Genomic DNA, 20,454 nt, shown 5'->3' with positions numbered 1-20,454 from the left:
AATTTGAGCTTTTTTTATATTTACATATATTCAAAAACATTTAACCTACTGATGCCTCAATTAATGTAATTTTATCGGTATCTATGTTTATTTCTGAAATTTACCACCCTCGGCTTATACTGGAGTCAATGTTTTCCCACTTTTTTTGTACTAAAATTAGGTGCCTCGGCTTATATTCGGGTCGGCTTATACTCGAGTATATATGGTAATTTTATTGGTATCTCGGCTAATACTGGAGTAAATGTTTTCCCACTTTTTTGTAGTAAAATGAGTAGCCTCGGCTTATATTTGGGTCGGCTTATACTCGAGTATATACGGTACATGTTATATTTATGTCCAAGCCTGACCAAGAAGCCATGATATCATGCCTCACACACCTGGGTTGGTTTCTTTCTCGGCCATGTTGACACTGCTCACCCGTTGGCACTTGTTCTCATTGAGTTAACTCATCGAATCACTTCGCTACTGATATTAATTATTGGACACGTTTCATTCGTTATAGGACCATTCTTTTATTTATTTTTCCAATTTTTTTTAAAAAAAATTACCTTTTCAAATGTACAGGAGATGGTCACCATTGAAGCCAAGGATACATTTTTGCATTTTTTCCTTCAAAGGCGCTCCGTTGGGCATCTTAAAGGTGCTTTTTCTGAATTTGGCACATCCTAAAGCAGCGTTTCTCAACCTTCCCGATGTCGCGGCCCCTTAATCCAGTTCCTCATGTGGTGGTGACCCCCCAATCATAAAATTATTTTATGGTTTTTCAGTCTAACAGCTGAGTTACCTGTGTGCCATTACATCAGTGGTTCTCAACCTTCCTAATGCCGCGGCCCCTTATGACAGTTCCTCATGTGGTGGTGACCATCCAATCATAAAATTATTTTATGGTTTTTCAGTCTAACAGCTGAGTTACCTGTGTGCCATTACATCAGTGGTTCTCAACCTTCCTAATGCCGTGGCCCCTTATGACAGTTCCTCATGTGGTGGTGACCATCCAATCATAAAATTATTTTATGGTTTTTCAGTCTAACAGCTGAGTTACCTGTGTGCCATTACAACAGTGGATCTCAACCTTCCTAATGCCGCGGCCCCTTAATCCAGTTCCTCATGTGGTGGTGACCATCCAATCATAAAATTATTTTATGGTTTTTCAGTCTAACAGCTGAGTTACCTGTGTGCCATTACATCAGTGGTTCTCAACATTCCTAATGCCGCGGCCCCTTATGACAGTTCCTCATGTGGTGGTGATTCTCAACCATAACATTATTTTTGTTGCGGCTTCATAACTGTCATTTTTCTCCTGTTAGGAATCGCAATGTAAATACCTGATAGGCAGGATGTATTTTAATGATTTTGTCATTTGGGATTTATAGTTCACCTACAATCAAAGAGAACTCTGAACTCCACCAAGGATGGAATTGAACTAAACTTGGTCCGCAGGAATTTGCATGACCCCGCCCACTGCCTCTCCCATAACCCTTTCCTATTCCTTTCTATGCGCACAGCAAACAGAGGGACTGATCAGCAACTGAACATACCAGAGAGAGAGGTTTGGGCAGAATTCACCTTGATTTATAGGAGTTGTAAGTATTGAAAATGTGCACAACAAAGCAGCAGAAGAATACACGAGTCTTACCGAAAGTGTACACACCAAAGCAGCAGAAGAATACACGAATCTTATAGAAAAAGTGCACACCAAAGCAGCCAACCAAAGGCCTATTGAAGGAGCCAAAAACATCCCCACTATGGGAATAATTTGAGGTTGGTGCAAAGGAAGCTTCCCATCCACAGAAACGTACACACAGGTCTCAGTCACTTATGAGGTTGAATGAAAAGTAATGCCTCCACCTTCGTAACTCCTCAACAGATGGCACGTTGCTTAAGTCGCATTGACTGACCGTCTGCGCAGGATTCCATACTTCACACTTTAACAACACAACCGTTCAATGCGAAGGCTTCCCTCCAAATGGAATCCATCTGCGCAGGATTCCATACTTCACACTTTAACAACACAACCGTTCAATGCGAAGGCTTCCCTCCAAATGGAATCCGTCTGCACAGGGTTCCATACTTCACAATTTAACAACACAACCGTTCAATGCGAAGGCTTCCCTCCAAATGGAATCCGTCTGTGCAGGGTTCCATACTTCTCACTTTAACAACACAACCGTTCAATGCTAAGGCTTCTCCATCTGCACAGGGTTCTATTCTTCACAGTTTAACAACACAACCGTTCAATGCTAAGGCTTCCCTCCAAATGGAATCTGTCTGCACAGGGTTCCATACTTCTCACTTTAACAACACAACCGTTCAATGCTAAGGCTTCTCCATCTGCACAGGGTTCCATACTTCGCAGTTTAACAACACAACCGTTCAATGCGAAGGCTTCCCTCCAAATGGAATCCGTCTGCACAGGGTTCCATACTTCTCACTTTAACAACACAACCGTTCAATGCTAAGGCTTCTCCATCTGCACAGGGTTCCATACTTCGCAGTTTAACAACACAACCGTTCAATGCGAAGGCTTCCCTCCAAATGGAATCCGTCTGCACAGGGTTCCATACTTCACACTTTAACAACACAACTGTTCAATGCTAAGGCTTCCCAGCAAATGGAACTGTAGAGGAGAGTCTACTGAACAAGCCAGTATCTTCTGCATACCAGGACCGCTATTGGTTGAGGAGTTACGAAGGTGGAGGCATTACTTTTCATTCAACCCTCATGTCCCAGGCCTGTTTGCACAGGAATTGCCACCTGAGTGACTCTGGAGCATTGTTCCCAGGTTCGTCTGTCCAATGAGGCATTGGCTTCGTTCTTTGCTGGTGGTCCTGAACACACGTCAAGATTGCGTCTGGGTCCCAGAGGAGTTCAGAGTCAGAATGGCCCGGAAAAGCCAAAAAACAAGGAAGGTCCATTGTGCTATCACGAGTGAAGAACATGGATGTGAACCCGTGGGCTCAAAATGTGTCCCTTTGGTACGATGGAGCAACGAAGGATACAGGATGCTACGCAGTTTGTTCCGCATTGTGTTGAAAAATATACACCCTTGGTTTTAAGACTTCCGGTGTTTCTTCTTGAAACAGGCAAAAGAAATTCTGATATTTATTCTGAATTTAATTTTGTAGTCATTGGAAAGTTAATTGCTTAAAAAAAAAAGGAATTATAACTTTATTATGTAAGAGATGGTGCTTCTTTGGAGGCTTCAACCGACCTGACTCATCTGCTCAAAATTCCGGTATTCAAATACCGAGGAAATAATGAATGTCGGAAGCAACGGAACAAACGCTGGTGGGTATAATAAGCAGCAGAGCAACAGGCTTGTTTACATTTTCAGATATAGCTACAGTAGAGTCTCACTTATCCAACATTCGCTTATCCAACGTTCTGGATTATCCAGCGCATTTTTGTAGTCAATGTTTTCAATACATCGTGATATTTTGATATAGGTTTTCAGTAATTACATTGGAATACCGCCGATTTCTGGGCCTGAATATATTGCACAAGATTTCTCTAACTTAAAATGATACATTTTAATATATTGGGTTTATGGTTCCCATCCCCTTGATCAGGTCATGTAAGTGTTATTTATTTCTATAATTGTATTTTTACTTTGCTTAATAATGTGTTATTATGTTTGTTATGTAATGTTTGTGTTGTTTTTATGATTGGAAACCGCGCTGAGTCCCATCCGGGAGATAGGGCGGTATATAAATAAAGTTTTATTATTATTTTATTATTATTATTTTGGTGCTAAATTTGTAAATACAGTAATTAATACGTAGCATTACTGTGTATTGAACTACTTTTTCTGCCAAATGTGTTGTATAACATGATGTTTTGGTGCTTAATTTGTAAAATCATAACCTAATTTGATGTTTAACAGGCTTCTCTTTAATCTCTCCTTGTTATCCAACATATTCGCTTATCCAACTTTCTGCCGGCCCGTTTATGTTGGATAAGTGAGACTCTACTGTATACGTAAAATCCAAACCTTAAAGAAAAGCATTCAGTCCAGTCGTAGTTGATTTTGGGAGTCCACCTCAAACCTGAAATGCTCTTATTTGTAGGAAATCCGCACTAGCCGGAAATGGACAGAATCCTCCCACATTCCATGAAATGGGCAATTCATAGAGTTGTGAAGTTGGAAGAGGCACATGGGCCATCTAGTCCAACCCTTAGGTATTTCGAGGAAGTCCAAGCTTGGAGATCAGGAATGGAGTGTCTTCCGTGGTGGTGACTTGTGGTCTTGTTTACATTTTCAGATTGAACTATACGTGAAATCCAAACCTTAAAGAAAAGCATTCAATCCAGTTGTAGTTGATTTTGAGAGTCCACCTCAAACCTGAAATGCTCTTATTTGTAGGAAATCTGCACTCATGTCTCCATTTCTAGCTGGAAATGGACAGAATCTTCCCACATTCCATGGCATGGGCAGTTCATAGAATTGTGAAGTTGGAAGAGGCTCATGGGCCATCTAGTCCAACCCTTGGTTATTCTGAGGAAGTCCAAGCTTGGAGATCGGGAACGGAGTGCCTCCTCCTCGGCGTCTAGAACTCCGTGGAGGTGACTTGTGGTCTTGTTTACATTTTTGGCTCTAACTAGACATGAAATCCAAACCTTAAAGAAAAGCATTCCGTCCAGTCGTAGTTGATTTTGAGAGACCACCTCAAACCCGAAATGCTCTTATTTGTAGGAAATCCGCACTCATGTCTCCATTTCTAGCTGGAGACGGACAGAATCCTCCCACATTCCATGGCATGGGCAGTTCATGGAATCGTAAAGTTGGAAGAGGCGCATGGGCCATGTAGTCCAACCCTTGGTTATTCTGAGGAAGTCCAAGCTTGGAGATTGGGAACGGAGTGTCTTCCGTGGTGGTGACTTGTGGTCTTGTTTACATTTTCAGATTGAACTATACGTGAAATCCAAACCTTAAAGAAAAGCATTCAATCCAGTTGTAGTTGATTTTGAGAGTCCACCTCAAACCTGCAATGTTCTTATTTGTAGGAAATCCGCACTAGCTGGACATGGACAGTTCATAGAATCGTGAAGTTGGAAGAGGCTCATGGGCCATCTAGTCCAACCCTTGGTTATTCTGAGGAAGTCCAAGCTTGGAGATCGGGAACGGAGTGCCTCCTCCTCGGCGGCTAGAACTCCGTGGTGGTGACTTGTGGTCTTGTTTACATTTTTGGCTCTAACTATACATGAAATCCAAACCTTAAAGAAAAGCATTCCGTCCAGTCGTAGTTGATTTTGAGAGACCACCTCAAACCCAAAATGCTCTTATTTGTAGCAAGTCTACACTCATGTCTCCATTTCTAGCTGGACATGGACAGGATCTTCCCACATTCCATGGCATGGGCAGTTCATAGAATTGTGAAGTTGGAAGAGGCGCATGGGCCATGTAGTCCAACCCTTGGTTATTCTGAGGAAGTCCAAGCTTGGAGATTGGGAACGGAGTGCCTCCTCCTCGGCGTCTAGAACTCGGTGGTGGTGACTTGGGTCACCTCCGAATGCAGGTCCTCTCCTCTGCGCCCCGCGGAGCCCCCCACGTCTAGTCATGCCGACTTGTTGAGGACCTCGGAGGGCGTGCAAGTGGAGACGCGTTCACGGGTGGTGTTCTGGGCCTGGCTGAAGCTGCTCTGCTCCATGCGCGCTCCATGCGGGAAGGGGAGGCAGAACTCGCGGAAGCAGCGCTTGAAGTTCTCGTCCAGGAAGGCGTAGAGGACGGGGTTGAGGCTGCTGTTGGTGTATCCCAGGGCGATGCAGAAGTGCAGGCTGGCCACCACGTAGGGGTTCCCCTTGTCGATGCCCACCAGGGTCCAGACGATGACGAAGATCTGGATGGGCGTCCAGCAGATGATGAAGGCCGCCACCACCACCAGCACCATGCGCGTGATCCGGCGCAGGTTGCGGTCCTTCTCCTTGGAGCCCGAGAGCAGCCGGACGCTCTTGAGGCGGAGGATCATGAGTCCGTAGCAGATGGTGATGACCAAGATGGGCACCAAGAAGGCGAAGATGAAGACGCAGATCTTGGTGACCGTGTCCCAGTAGATCTGGGGCTTGGGGAACTGGAGGAGGCACATCACCACGTTGCCTGCATGGATAGGAGGGGAAAGCAGCAAGGAGAGAAAGAAGGTTAAGAAATTGAGAAAGTTAAGAAATTAACTAACAAATTCAAGAGGTCCGATAACAATTCCTGAAATGGAAGAGAAGGACCACCCTTAACAGAGGAATTGTGTTTTTGAGGGTTGCGTAATCTGAGCCCCAGTTGACTTAATTTGAAACTAGAACTGCAGATTCCGAATTTCCGTCTCCACATTTGCAGATTTCTCTTTTGTGGGTTTGATGAATACGTTCTTTCTAGGAATCTTAAGGACTTCTAAGGACTTTCTAGGAATCTTAAGGACTTCTAAGGACTTTCTAGGAATCTTAAGGACTTCTAAGGACTTTCTAGGAATCTTAAGGACTTCTAAGGTTTTGTTTGTTTGTTTTTTTCATGTCAGGAGCAATTGGAGTTGCTTCTGGAGTGAGAGAATTGGCCGTCTGCAAGGACGTTGCCCAGGGGACGTTGCCCGGATGTTTTGATGTTTTTACCATCCTTGTGGGAGGCTTCTTTCGTGTCCCCACAAGGAGCTGGAGCTGACAGAGGGAGCTCATCCACGCTCTACCTGAGATTCGAACCTGGCTGCTTTCAGGTCAGCAACCCAACCTTCAAGTCACAAGGCTTTTATCCCCTAGGCCACCGGAGGCTCCTGGTACTTCTAAGGTAACTTCACATCAGCTTCAGCCAGAAGTTGACCACAAAGTCATCAAAGGTTGACTATAGAGTCATCTCGAAGGACCCACAGATTCCTAAGGAGAACAGTTCTCTAGGAATCTCTAACTCCTCCAGGAGAATTCTACAACCAGCTCCCACCATCCTGGAGGACCCAAGGATTCCTAGAAAGTGAAAAACCAAGTCAAAATAGCATTGTTATTAGTCGTTTTCCCACTTTCATGGGAGGTCCTGCACACCTAACCTCAGTGAAAGGGAAGGGCTACTGAAGTTGTCTGTGTTCTCGGGTCTCTAGAAGGAGCAACATATACTTGCCATCGGACTTGGTGACGGCCATGATCATGATTGGCACCCCAATGACGGAGGAGAGGACCCAGATACAAACGTTGATTAACTTTGCTTTCGCGGGAGTCCGGAAATCCAAGGCTTTGACCGGATGGCAGACGGCTATGTATCGGTCGACACTCATCATGGTGAGGGTGAAGATACTCGTGAACATGTTGTAGTAGTCGATGGAGAGGACCACCTTGCAGAGGAACTCCCCAAAAGGCCAGGTCTCCATCAGGTACTTGGCGCTCTGGAAGGGGAGGGTGCTGGTGGCCAAGGCGTCGGCCAGGGCCAGGTTGAAGATGTAGATGTTGGTGGCCGTCTTCATCTTGGTGTACCTGGAGGGAGAGAGGGTGGAGACTCAGGAATCGTGTCGCCTGCCTGTTTATTGCTCAGAAAGGCTGGACACATTCAAAGGCCCCAAATCTGAGTATTATCCTTCGTGTTTCAGTCTAGACTTTTTGTGCTGTTATACTGACTCTTGCCATGGGATTGAATTGGACACAGTATTCCAGGGGAGTGGGACTCTCACTTCATCTAGACATGATCAAGTGATAGTCAGCTCTCCTAAAGTCTCCTAAAGTCCCCCTTTCCTCTGTATCCTAAACTCCAAGAGAATATGGTCACTCCCACCTAAGGATCCCATTGGCTTTGAGTGCTGCCCCAGGACATAGTTTCATAGAACATCAAACATCTACTTCTGATACGTTTGGCCATGGAACAGGTGGGTGATGCTGGTTGCAGGACAGGGATGCTGAAGAGCTTAAAAAAAAGAAGAGTCAGAGCTTAATGTGTAGAAGAAACATTTGGCTAAAGCTAACTTGAACATGGAATGAAAACAAGGCCCAAGGTGTATACAATAACACAGTGTTGCCTGCTCTAACCCTTTCAGTAAACAACATGGTAATTTAAAGTCCACAAGCCATGAAGTCATACCTTTGGCATCTGCTCTGTTTCAAGGATTTCTCACTGGTATATCTCACAGATTTCTCATGCGATCTATGTGATCTCTGTAATCTGATTCTCTCCTCCCGTAGATCGAGTCTCAAGCTCCTACTGACCACAGATGTGTTTTCCCAGGAGAAAGATCTTTCTCTCCCAGCTCCTTATCTGGCGTTGCCAAGGAACGACTAGGGGAAAGGTCCTCCGTATCTCCCGATGCCAAAGCATCTCCATCATTGTCCGTCATGTGGCTGCTGTCTTTTCTTGATATTTTGGTGCATTGGGTGGATCAGCCTACATTTTAGCTTTCTAATGTAATTAGGAATTCATAGTTCCACAGAGTCATACATGTTGAAGTGGGAATGATTGTATATAGAGTTGTTTAAATGTAATTGTGTTATAGTGATGCAATGTGAGCTGGAGATTGCATCATGCACTGTCTGCTGTCCACTCTGCGAGTGTGTAAAGAGTTAACTGTGTATTGCATCAGACAGCAGAGGTGGTTATAAATAGCTCCCTGTGTTATCTGCTCTACCCTCTGCTCTCTGCCTCTTTGCACTCTGTCTGTATATATCGTCTTGAGAGTTTTCCGTTTGTTAGTAAACTTTTTGTAGATAGCCAAACAGGCTTCAGCCTCTTTATTGGTGCCAATGATTCTTCGTTGATTTTCCGCTGCATGTGTGTTTATCCAAACCGCGCGCTCTGACAATACAATCAGATAGTTGGAAGGGGCCTCACGGGACATAAGACCCAACTCCTTGATCTCTGCAGGATCTCCACCTAAATCATTTCCAGCCCCTTTCAGAGGACATCCAGAGAAAAATATCTACATTTAGTTCCCTCTTAAGCAAAAACTACTTCAACTGGGATGCTGGTAGCTCCACAGAAAGGATTAGTTGTTACATAACTTGTCTGGAAAGAAGATTTGTTTGGGGAATTCAAAAGAGGCAGCAATGTTACTTCAGTAATGTCCTTGCTTACTTTCTCCTTCCCTCTCTTGTAATAATTGTTCAATTGTAAATGAAATCACAATTTCCCTCCATCTTTGAAGCAACAGGACCGGCGGTGCGGAGTGTATGCCTTTGTCTACTTTTCTTGTCTTCGTCTTAAAGTCTAATTCTTCATGATGGAAAAATTACCTATTGTTTCCTTGTCTGCCAGGACTGCTTTCAGAAATGTCTCTGGTTACCATGGGAAGCCTGGTTTCTGGAAATTTTATGATTAACCATATTCATTGGAAGTTTCACAGTTTTCTGAAAAGATTTGACAAGGTTTGCATAACAAAAGCCCATTGCATAATTGCTGAATCGAGTGAGAATATCGTGTGTGTTGCGTGTCAATCCAAATGTTTCTGCTTCATAGTTCAGGATGGTTTAGCACAGGCATCAGCAAACTAGGCCCTCCCTCCAGGTGTTTTGGACTCCAACTCCCACCATTCCTAACAGCCTCAGGCCCCTTCCTTTCCCCCCTCAGCTGCTTAAGCGATCAGATAACCACATACAATGCAGGCAGATACTCGGACTGAGTTGCACGGGAAAGAGGAAAATGGATTCTACAATACAGGCAGATACTCGGACTGAGTCACACAGAGAGGAAGGTGGATTATACAATGCAGGCAGATACTCGGACTGAGTCACACAGGAGAGAGGAAGATGGATTATACAATACAGGCAGATACTCGGACTGAGTCACACAGGAGAGAGGAAGATGGATTCTACAATGCAGGCAAATACTCGGACTGAGTCACACGGGAGAGAGGAAGATGGATTCTACAATGCAGACAGATACTCGGACTGAGTCACATGGGAGAGAGGAAGATGGATTCTACAATGCAGACAGATACTCGGACTGAGTCACACGGGAGAGAGGAAGGTGGATTATACACTACAGGCAGATACTCGGACTGACTCACAACAACAATAAAAGGCTTGTTTTATTGCTTTCCTGGAATTCTCTCCTTTACTTCCTCTCCGGGCCAGTCTCCAACATAGATACACTAAGTTTAGCTTTAACAGTAAATCCTTCTGGTAAACACAATGTAAATATACTGCACTAAACACAGCACTCTACACTGTGCCAACAAGGTTAACAACACACTCCGAAAACTCTGACCTGCCTGATGGTCCCTTGGCTTCCTAGGCCAATGAGAAGGTTACTGAATTGTAAACTGTGGAAGATTCAGGATTGTTCATGGCCTTAATACAAACTAGATTTTACAGACCGGGTTTATTTCCCTCCGGTGAATCTCTCTCCAAGCCGCTGTCAGCCAAAGACAGATGGAAATGACCTTGTTAAATGCCTGTTATGATTTAAACATTCAGGAGAGAGAGGCAGAGAGAAGCAGACAGAGCATGTTCACCAGGTAAACAACCGCATATTTGGGGATATCGGGATGCAAATCCGTTGGGTTAAATTCCTCTGAATTTCTGGTTCAACGTCTCGAGCAACAGATGAAAGGCTCCCACCACGATCCCACCCGAACCAGGTCCTGTCATCTCTCTCGCTTTCCTGAAAAGCAGTGATTTTTCACAATAGCCACTTAAGCTGCTAACAATTGTGGTAATTAATCTCCTGCTACTACACAGGCTGGATTCACTTTGCATTTATGAGAACACGGCTCCTTTCGACAGAACGGGGAGTGATTTTCTTTCATGAATCCCTTCTGACTGTTTTGCGGGGAGATAGAAACGATCCAACGGCTATTTTCTGGGCCATCTGCATAATCTGAGCTGTCTCCATGGATCGTACAGTGGCTCATGACAGGAATGATTGGGTCAAAACGATCTTTGCCCCGACTGAAGGCTCATTGAAAGGAATGTCGGGGCAATTCAAGCCTGGGCTGGTGAGCTGCCGTGGAGGCAAGAAATGTCAGAGTAATTGGTCACACTCTGGTCACACTCGCAGCTCCAACTTTCTCTCCACTCCAAACTCCAGAATCAGGTCCAGTCTGTGCTCTGGTCCAGTCTAGGATCTGGCCAGTCTAGTAACGGGGCAGCCTGGGCCCATAACCAATGTCAGAGTAATTCGCAGCGCAGCAGTAGTTGGATGGAATCAGTGGAACGCAGAACAAAGAGACATCCAGAGACTTTGGTAAAACTATATACAAGTTTTACTGTAAGCAGTAATAATCAAGACACATAGACTTGCAGACAAACACAGGACTTGACTTTCAGCAGACAGCACTCAATACAACTCAGAACTGAACTGATGCAATCAGTAATGCATACACACTTGTGTCTGGACACTCCCCAGTTCCAGCCACACATCAAGGTCATCACAGCTTCTCGTTAATTAACTCTTTACAGACTATAGTACACTCTGGATGATGCAATCAGTATGCAATACAGGCAAGACACAAATTGCATTTAAACACTATCAATACACACATCCCACATTAACAATAAAGAGATCCTTTGAGATTTCTCAGAGATTCAGAGAACAACCACTTTCCCTCCGTCAAGGTTTCTTCAGCACAAAATACCTGCTGCATATTTAAAATAGATATTATCCAAAGATCCTGTCCCTTCTGCACGTATACTATTGCACTCTGGCCTGGATTCACCTTTGTACCCAACACCACACAAGAGTCCAGTTGTACTAACCAAACTGTTTATTGAAGGAAAACACATATAAAAAGGCAAAAGGTAATATAAAAAGCGATGTCCAAAAAGGAATAGGAAAAATGGCTTTCAAAAGGCAATAGTCCAAACAACAAAGTTCTGTTCAAAAGTGACAAGGTACATGAAAAAAAACAAGGAATCAAAACATAGGAATACAGGAACTTCTTTCGAAACATGAATCCATGCACATGAACACAAGACTTAACACAAAAACTTAGCCATAAACTTGAACGTAGAACGAGAAAAAGACCCAAGGTGTACATGTTAACACAGCGTTGCCTGCTGTAACCCTTTCAGTAAACAACCTGGTAATTTAAGGACCACAAACCATGGAGTCTTGCCTTTGACATCTGCTCTCTTTCCCTGATTTCTCATGAATTCTCGGTGACCTCCGTAATCCCAGCAGAAAGATCTTTCTCTCTTCCCGCTCCTTATCTTCTGTTGCCAAGGAACGACCAGGTGAAAGGTCCTCCTTATCTCCGGATGCCAAAGCATCTCCATCTTCTCCCTGCTCTGAAGCCGTTTCTATCTGCCTAGACACAGTCCTTCTCCCATACAGAATCATGACCCAAAATCCCCTCATTGCCCACATCGGAAAGCCCATCATCCCTCACAACCTCTGACTGAACCATTCCCTCGTCTTCAGCCTCTGCCTGAACCGTAACACATCCAGCCTTTGAAAGGGGTGAAACCACACACATGTAAAAATGGGCAAGGGATATAAGAGCATCGCAGGCTGAACGAGTGCTGAAGAGACGGGATCTTTGGATCATGTCTTCTCTAAACACGTGGCCACTCCACCCTCCGATGTTCACAGCCTTCCTTCCTGCTTTTTCTGCCCGAAATCCCGGCATGGTTCTCTCTCTGGGTGAATCTCAGTCCCACCATTTCCTTCGCCTTTTCGGCACCTTGATTTTTGCATAGTTAAAGGGGACACCCATCCATATAATCCTTTGATATCCATAACGAAGACATCCTGTGCTAAAGATTAGTCAGCTGGCCTGAGGGCTGGGAGAAGATAACAGACAGCACGACCCACAAACCCTGCAGACCACGGAGGGGGAAATCGACATTTCAAAGGGTGGAAACGAGACGTCGAGGAAACGACGCCAAGAGAGACGAGGAATCAGCGCCGGAGGAGGACGAGCGATCCATGCATGTTTATGTCATCATTATTTTTAATCAAGCAAAGCACTTTTACCCTGACCTTAAATATCTATCTATATATATAAAAGGGTAATGAAATTTCGGCCGAGGACAAAACAACAAAACTACACATCCCAGAAACACTAAACTTGGCAGCACAACCCCTTATCCATGCCTCTACGTTCATACAACCTAAAGCTCCAGCTGCTCCAGAAAACGGCCAGGCTTTGAGACTGCAAGGCTATTCACTGCTATTCCATCTGGCCAACAAAGGATTCCCATAAGCCACAGCAACGCGTGGCCGGGCAAAGCTAGTAGCTTATAAAAGTGTTCCATTCATTTAAAACAGGAGTTCCCAACCTTTTTTTTTTTTTTTGTATAGGGCCCACTTGACCAGGGACCCTTTGACCAGGACCCACTTTGACAAGGGACCACTTGACCGGGGATGCCTCCCACAGATGTGGGTGAAACGTCAGGAGAGAATGCTTCTGGAACATGGTCATATAGCCGAAAAGACTCACAGCAACCCCCAAAAAATTATCTTCTTATCCAAAATCCAGAGGCCTTGGCAACAGGGACTTTACATACTTATTATTATTATTATTATTATTATTATTATTATTGACACAACAACGTTGTATGATATAGCAAACAAGATAGATATGCTGGATTTCGTATCACAAAATCACAAGTCGAACACTTCCCAAGTGTCTAGGACTGTGTGATGTATTTTATTATTATTATTATTATTATTATTATTATTATTATTATTATTATTTTATTATGTCACAGCAAACAAGGTAGATATGCTGGATTTCGTATCACAAAATCACAAGTCGAACACTTCCCAAGTGTCTAGGACTGTGTGATGTATTTTATTATTATTATTATTATTATTATTATTATTATTATTATTATTATTATTTTATTATGACACAGCAAACAAGGTAGATATGCTGGATTTCGTATCACAAAATCACAAGTCAAACACTTCCCAAATGCCTAGGACTGTGTGATGTATTTTTGGATTATTATTATTATTATTATTATTATTATCATTATTATTATTATTATATTTTATTATGACACAGCAAACAAGATAGACATGCTGGATTTCGTATCACAAAATCACAAGTCGAACACTTCCCAAGTGTCTAGGACTGTGTGATGTATTTTTGGATTGAGATCCCAGTCGGGTGGCCTTTTGCAGTTGGCAGATCGTAATTTTGTCAATGTCTATTGTTTCCAAATGCCGGCTGAGATCTTTTGGCACGGCACCCAGTGTGCCCATCACCACCGGGACCACCTGCACTGGTTTCTGCCAGAGTCTTTGAAGTTCAATCTTGAGGTCCTGAGAGCGGCTGAGTTTTTCCTGTTGTTTTTCGTCAATGCGACTGTCACCTGGGATGGCGACATCAATGATCCAAACCTTTTTCTTCTCCACAACTGTGATGTCTGGTGTGTTGTGTTCCAGAACTTTGTCAGTCTGGATTCGGAAGTCCCACAGTATCTTTGCGTGCTCATTTTCCAATACTTTTGCAGGTTTGTGATCCCACCAGTTCTTTGCTGCTGGGAGGTGGTACTTGAGGCATAAGTTCCAATGAATCATTTGGGCCACATACTTGTGCCTCTGTTTGTAGTCTGTCTGTGCGATTTTCTTACAGCAGCTGAGGATATGATCCATGGTTTCGTTGGTTTCCTTGCAGAGTCTGCATTTTGGGTCATCAGCTGATTTTTCGATCTTGGTCTTAATGGCCTTTGTCCTGATGTCTTTGCTCCTGGGCTGCAAGGATCAGGCCTTCTGTCTCCTTCTTCAGGGTCCCATTCGTGAGCCAGAGCCAGGTCTTCTATTATTATTATTATTATTATTATTATTATTATTAATTGCCTTTGTCCTGATGTCTTGCTCCTGGGCTGCAAGGATCAGGCCTTCTGTCTCCTTCTTCAGGGTCCCATTCGTGAGCCAGAGCCAGGTCTTCTATTATTATTATTATTATTATTATTATTATTATTATTATTATTATTAATGGTCTTTGTCCTGATGTCTTGCTCCTGGGCTGCAAGGATCAGGCCTTCTGTCTCCTTCTTCACACAGGGAGCTATTTATAATCATCTCTGCTGTCTGATGCAATACACAGTTAACTCTTTACACACTCGCATAGTGGACAGCAGACAGTGCATGATGCAATCTCCAGCTCATATTGCAACACTATAACTCAATTACATTTAAACAACTCTATATACAATCATTCCCACTTCAACAAGAACCAGGTCTTCTCCTTATCAGATTTTCCTTCAATTTTGTCCAGGAACTTTCCATGCAATGTTTTGTTGTGCCAGCTGTCAGCTCTAGTTTGTAGTGCGGTTTTCTTGTACTGTTTTTTTGTCTGCTGTGCTTTGAGGAGTTTCTGATTTTTGACTTCAATCAGAGCAGGTGCTTCACTTTGCTTGACATATTCTGCCAGGGCATGTTCTTCTTCTTTGACTGCTTGTTTTACTTGCAAGAGTCCTCTGCCCCTATTATTATTATTATTATTATTATTATTATTATTATTATTATTATTGGTATGGCTTCCAAAACGTCCACTCTGCAATGCACTGGCAGGATGAGCTGACTGTGTAGCACAGATTCCCGCTGCCCACTACCTTCCTACATTCATTGTGACTCAGAAATAGCACAGGAAACCCACATCGGCCCCACGGCCTCCTTCCCAGCTTCTCTTCCTTGGGATAAATGTGTGAATTATGACTCACGCAGCCTTCAAGCTGACAATGGATTTTTTCCCCCTCAAAACAAGTTCTGTGTAGTATGAATGCTCTGCTTTGACTCAACGGGCGGCTGCCAATAAGAGCTCCTGCTCCACACAAGTTGTGATGCCTGGGGATTTTTTACAACCTTACACAAAGCTCACGTCACAACAAAACCACAGTCAAATCACATTGTTTGCTTGCAGAAAGTCCCAAGGATTTCAAGCCCAGGATGTGTGGAGTTACAAACTCAGCTATGGAAACATGATGACATGTATTATTTTACTGCATTTATTATTATTATTATTATACATTTATTATTTCACTCCATTATTATTAAAATGATACATAAGCACATTGACATTGAAGAAGATGAAAATAATGATTTAATCAGAGTTGGACAGTCATATCTTAAATTACAGTAAATATTCAAAAACATTTAACCTACTGATGCCTCAATTAATGTAATTTTATTGGTATCTCGGCTTATACTGGAGTCAATGTTTTCCCAGTTTTTTGTGGTAAAATTAGGTGCCTCAGCTTATATTCGGGTCAGCTTATACTCAAGTATATACTGTAATTTTATTGCTATCTCAGCTTATACTGGAGTCCATGTTTTCCCAGTTTTTTTGTGGTAAAATTGGGTGCCTCGGCTTATATTCGGGGAGGCTTATACTTGAGTATATACAGTAATTTTATTGGTATCTCGGCTTATACTGGAGTCAATGTTTTCCCAGTTATTTTGTGGTAAAATTAGGTGCCTCGGCTTATATTCGGGGAGGCTTATACTTGAGTATATACAGTAATTTTATTGGTATCATGGCTTATACTGGAGTCAATGTTTTCCCAGTTTTTTTGTGGTAAAATTAAGTGCCTCAGCTTATATCCGGGTCGGCTTATACTCGAGTATATACGGTAATTTTATTGGTATCTCGGCTTATACTGGAGTCAATATTTTCCCAGTTTTTTTGTGGTAAAATTAGTTGCCTTGGCTTATATTTCGGTCAGTTTATACTCGAGTATATACGGTAATTTTATTGGTATCTCGGCTTATACTGGAGTCAATGTTTTCCCAGGTTTTTTTGTGGTAAAATTAGTTGCCTTGGCTTATATTCGGGTCGGCTTATACTCAAGTATATACGGTAATTTTATTGGTATCTCGGCTTATACTGGAGTCAATGTTTTCCCAGTTATTTTGTGGTAAAATTAGGTGCCTCGGCTTATATTCGGGGAGGCTTATACTTGAGCATATACAGTAATTTTATTGGTATCTCGGCTTATACTGGAGTCAATGTTTTCCCCGTTTTTTGTGGTAAAATTAAGTGCCTCAGCTTATATCCGGGTCGGCTTATACTCGAGTATATACGGTAATTTTATTGGTATCTCGGCTTATACTGGAGTCAATATTTTCCCAGTTTTTTGTGGTAAAATTAGTTGCCTTGGCTTATATTTCGGTCAGTTTATACTCGAGTATATACGGTAATTTTATTGGTATCTCGGCTTATACTGGAGTCAATGTTTTCCCAGTTTTTTTGTGATAAAATTAGGTGCCTCGGCTTATATTCGGGTCGGCTTATGCTTGAGTATATACGGTAATTTTATTGGTATCTCGGCTTATACTGGAGTCAATGTTTTCCCAGGTTTTTTGTGATAAAATTAGGTGCCTCGGCTTATATTTGGGTCGCTTATACTCGAGTATATACGGTAATTTTATTGCTATCTCCGCTTATACTGGAATCAATGTTTTCCCAGGTTTTTTTGTGGTAAAATTAGCTGCCTCGGCTTATATTCGGGTCGGCTTATACTCGGCGCATATGAAGATGCGCATATGAACGAGAGCATTGCCTGGAGGAGTGAGCCAGTTCCCACCTTTGAATATCTCGTTGCTATGCTCTGCTGTGACATATGGATACAAACATTATTTAAGCCATTCCAAAATTATCTACCTAGCCACGTACACAATGTGCACACGCAGGCACATGGTCTCTCCACTCCCTCTGACGATGATAGAATCAGAGACCCCGAGGGCCATCCAGTCCATCCCCTTTATTCTGCCACCCAGGCTCCATTTCAAAGGCTCCCAAGAAGAAGCTTCCACCAGTCTCTGAAGCAGAGAGTTCCACTGCTGAACCGTTCTTACAGCCTGGAAGTTCTTACTACTGTTCAAAGGGAATCAAAGGGCCGGGCTGTGGCGCAGGCTGGTAAACAGCTGCTGCAATAAATCACTCTGACCATGAGGTCATGAGTTCGAGGCCAGCCCGTGGCAGGGTGAGCACCCGTCAATTAAAAATAAAAAAATATAGCCCCTGCTCGTTGCTGACCTAGCAACCCGAGAGATAGTTGCATCTATCAAGTAGGAAATAAGGTACCACTTATAAAAGTGAAAGAAGGGTGGAATATAAATACTGTAAATAAATAAATAAAATCTCCTTTCCTGTCATTCGAACCCGTGGCTCCGTTGAGTCCTAGTCTCCAGGGCTTCCTTTCAAAAATTTAAACATTTGTTGTCGAGGGCTTTCATGGCCAGAATCACGGGTTTCCTGAGAGTTTTCCAGCCTGTTTGGCCATGTCTCTCTTGACAGGAAGCAGCCAGACTTTGAAGCTGCAAGGCTATTCAGTGGTAGTCATGGTGGCCAATCACAACATTCACACTGGACTCTAATAGACAAGAGTTCTTTCTTTCTCCCACCCTGGACATCATTCCACAGATATCTAAACCCCACTTGCCTAGTTTCCAACAGACTTCACAACCTCTGAGGATGCCTGCCACAGATGTGGGCGAAACATCAGGAGAGAGTGCTTCTGGAACAAAAGACTCACAGCAACCCAGTATTTATACAGAGGCTGGATGGCTATCATGCGTCTTCCCAACCTTGTGGTCGGATGTATTTGTATGAGTTTGAATCCTGACCATGGGAGAAAAGCGGGATAGAAATGAATTAATAATAATAATAACCTATTATTATCAAGTAGGGAAATTTAGGTACGCTTTATGCGGGGAGGCTAATTTAACTAATTTACAATATCATAAAACTGCCAGCAAAACATGAGGAAAGGAATGAGGAAGTACAGCCACTAGTGGACGGATGTATTTGTATGAGTTTGAATCCTGACCATGGGAGAAAAGCGGGATAGAAATGAATTAATAATAATAATAATAATAATAACCTATTATTATTAAGTAGGGAAATTTAGGTACGCTTTATGCAGGGAGGCTAATTTAACTAATTTACAACATCATAAAACTGCCAGCAAAACACGAGGAAAGGAATGAGGAAGTACAGCCACTAGTGGACAGTGAAGCAACAGCTCCCCCTGTGGCCGGAATCGTGAAGCTGGAAAAAAATGTTAAATGCCTCTGTGTCTGTCTATACTGTATGTTGTTTGTCTGTTGGCATTGAATGTTTGCCATATATGTGTTCATTGTAATCCGCCCTGAGTCCGGGGTGAGAAAAAAGGGCGGAATACAAATACTGTAAATAAATAAATAAATAAATAAATAAATAAATAAATAAGGAAAGCGCCTTACCTGACGATGCCGTACATGACCAGGATGTTGCCCAGCAGCCCCACCACGCAGACCACGGAATACAGGGCCGTGATGGCGATGGCGATGACGATGGAGGTCGAGTTTTTCCGGGGAGGTGGGTCGGTGGTGTTGGACGGGAATGGGGAACCGGCGAGGAAATCCTGCAGCGTGGAGTTGGAGAGGAAACCGGGGTAGAATTCAGCACCGGGGAGGGTGGACAGCTCCATCTCCTGCAGCCAGAGCCCTGCTGTCCGGTCCTGCCGGTGCTGAAAGGAGCCGGCTTTTCTCAGCGTCTTCCTGGCCAAAGGCTTCCGAATCCAAGCAGGACTTCAAGGGGAGGAATTGGGGTGGAGTGGCCCCCAGGGTGAGACCCAGGCAGGCTTCCAAGCCCCTCGGCACCCCTTCCCTTCTCTCTAGCTGCTCAGCCTTGGAGCCAAGCAAACCCTGCTTCTGCCCGCTCTCCTGAACGATGGTGATTTCTTATTTGGAAATCCGGGGAGGGGGATTGACGTCAGGAGCGGCAGCTTCAAGGGGGTGTGTCCTCCCCACCACAAACCCCCCAGGATTGGTGTGAAGAAACATCACAATTCTGTGAATTGCTTCCTCCTCACATTCTGCTGCCTAGGAATTTTGGACATTCATTACTCCCTTTATAACAGGAGGATTGATCTACAAAGACACCAATCCATGGGAGTCATCTTACACTTTCCATATAAAACATATTTGTGCCATTTGGAAGAAAACTTCCCAACCTTACACCAGGATCGAGTATTACAATACTAATGTTGTTGTTGTTGTTTTCTATGTACACAATATTAATAATAATAATAATAATAATAATAATAATTATTATTATTATTATTATTATTATTATTTTATTCTTATATCCCGCCCCATCTCCCCAGGGCGGCTTACATGGGGCCATGCCCAGACACGACAGCACAAGTCAGATAAAACATTAAACCGAGCAGTAAAACTTCAACATGATTAAAAACAGTCATAAAAGTCAATATACACAATAATATTAAAAACAGCACACATGCATATTAAGTCCAAGTGTTTGGGATTCCTCTCTGAATATCGGGCTCTTCCCAAGGGCCAAGGATATTAGACATGTATGTTGTTGCTGTTGTTCTTATTGTTATTGTTGTTATTATTGTTGTTGTTAGTCTCTGAATAATGGGCTCTTCCCAAGGGCTGACAAGAAATATATATGTGTGTGTGTGTGTGTGTATGTATATATATATAATGATAGTTGTTATTGTTGTTGTTATTTTCTATGTACACAACAACACAGCACACATGTATAAGTCCAAGTGTCTGGGCTTCGTCTCTGAATATCGGGCTCTTCCCAAGGGCCAAGGATA

At 43.2% G+C, this 20,454-nt stretch overlaps 1 protein-coding gene across 1 annotated transcript; it reads right to left on the bottom strand.

Moving 5' to 3' along the window:
- Nucleotides 1–492: 492 nt before the first annotated feature.
- Nucleotides 493–19,701, bottom strand: oprd1 (opioid receptor delta 1). Its single transcript, XM_003229393.4, has 3 exons — nt 19,088–19,701; nt 7,091–7,440; nt 493–6,094 (listed from the first exon to the last, which is right to left on the bottom strand). The coding sequence occupies exons 1-3, from the start codon at nt 19,312–19,314 to the stop codon at nt 5,556–5,558; spliced, it is 1,116 nt and encodes a 371-aa protein (XP_003229441.2). The 5' UTR covers nt 19,315–19,701; the 3' UTR covers nt 493–5,555.
- Nucleotides 19,702–20,454: the final 753 nt, after the last annotated feature.

The sequence above is a fragment of the Anolis carolinensis genome, unplaced genomic scaffold (genome assembly GCF_035594765.1).
Source record: "Anolis carolinensis isolate JA03-04 unplaced genomic scaffold, rAnoCar3.1.pri scaffold_10, whole genome shotgun sequence".
NCBI classification, from domain to species: Eukaryota; Metazoa; Chordata; class Lepidosauria; order Squamata; family Dactyloidae; genus Anolis; species Anolis carolinensis.
Note: the sequence above shows the minus strand (reverse complement) of the source record. Positions and strands in the feature narration are given on the sequence as shown.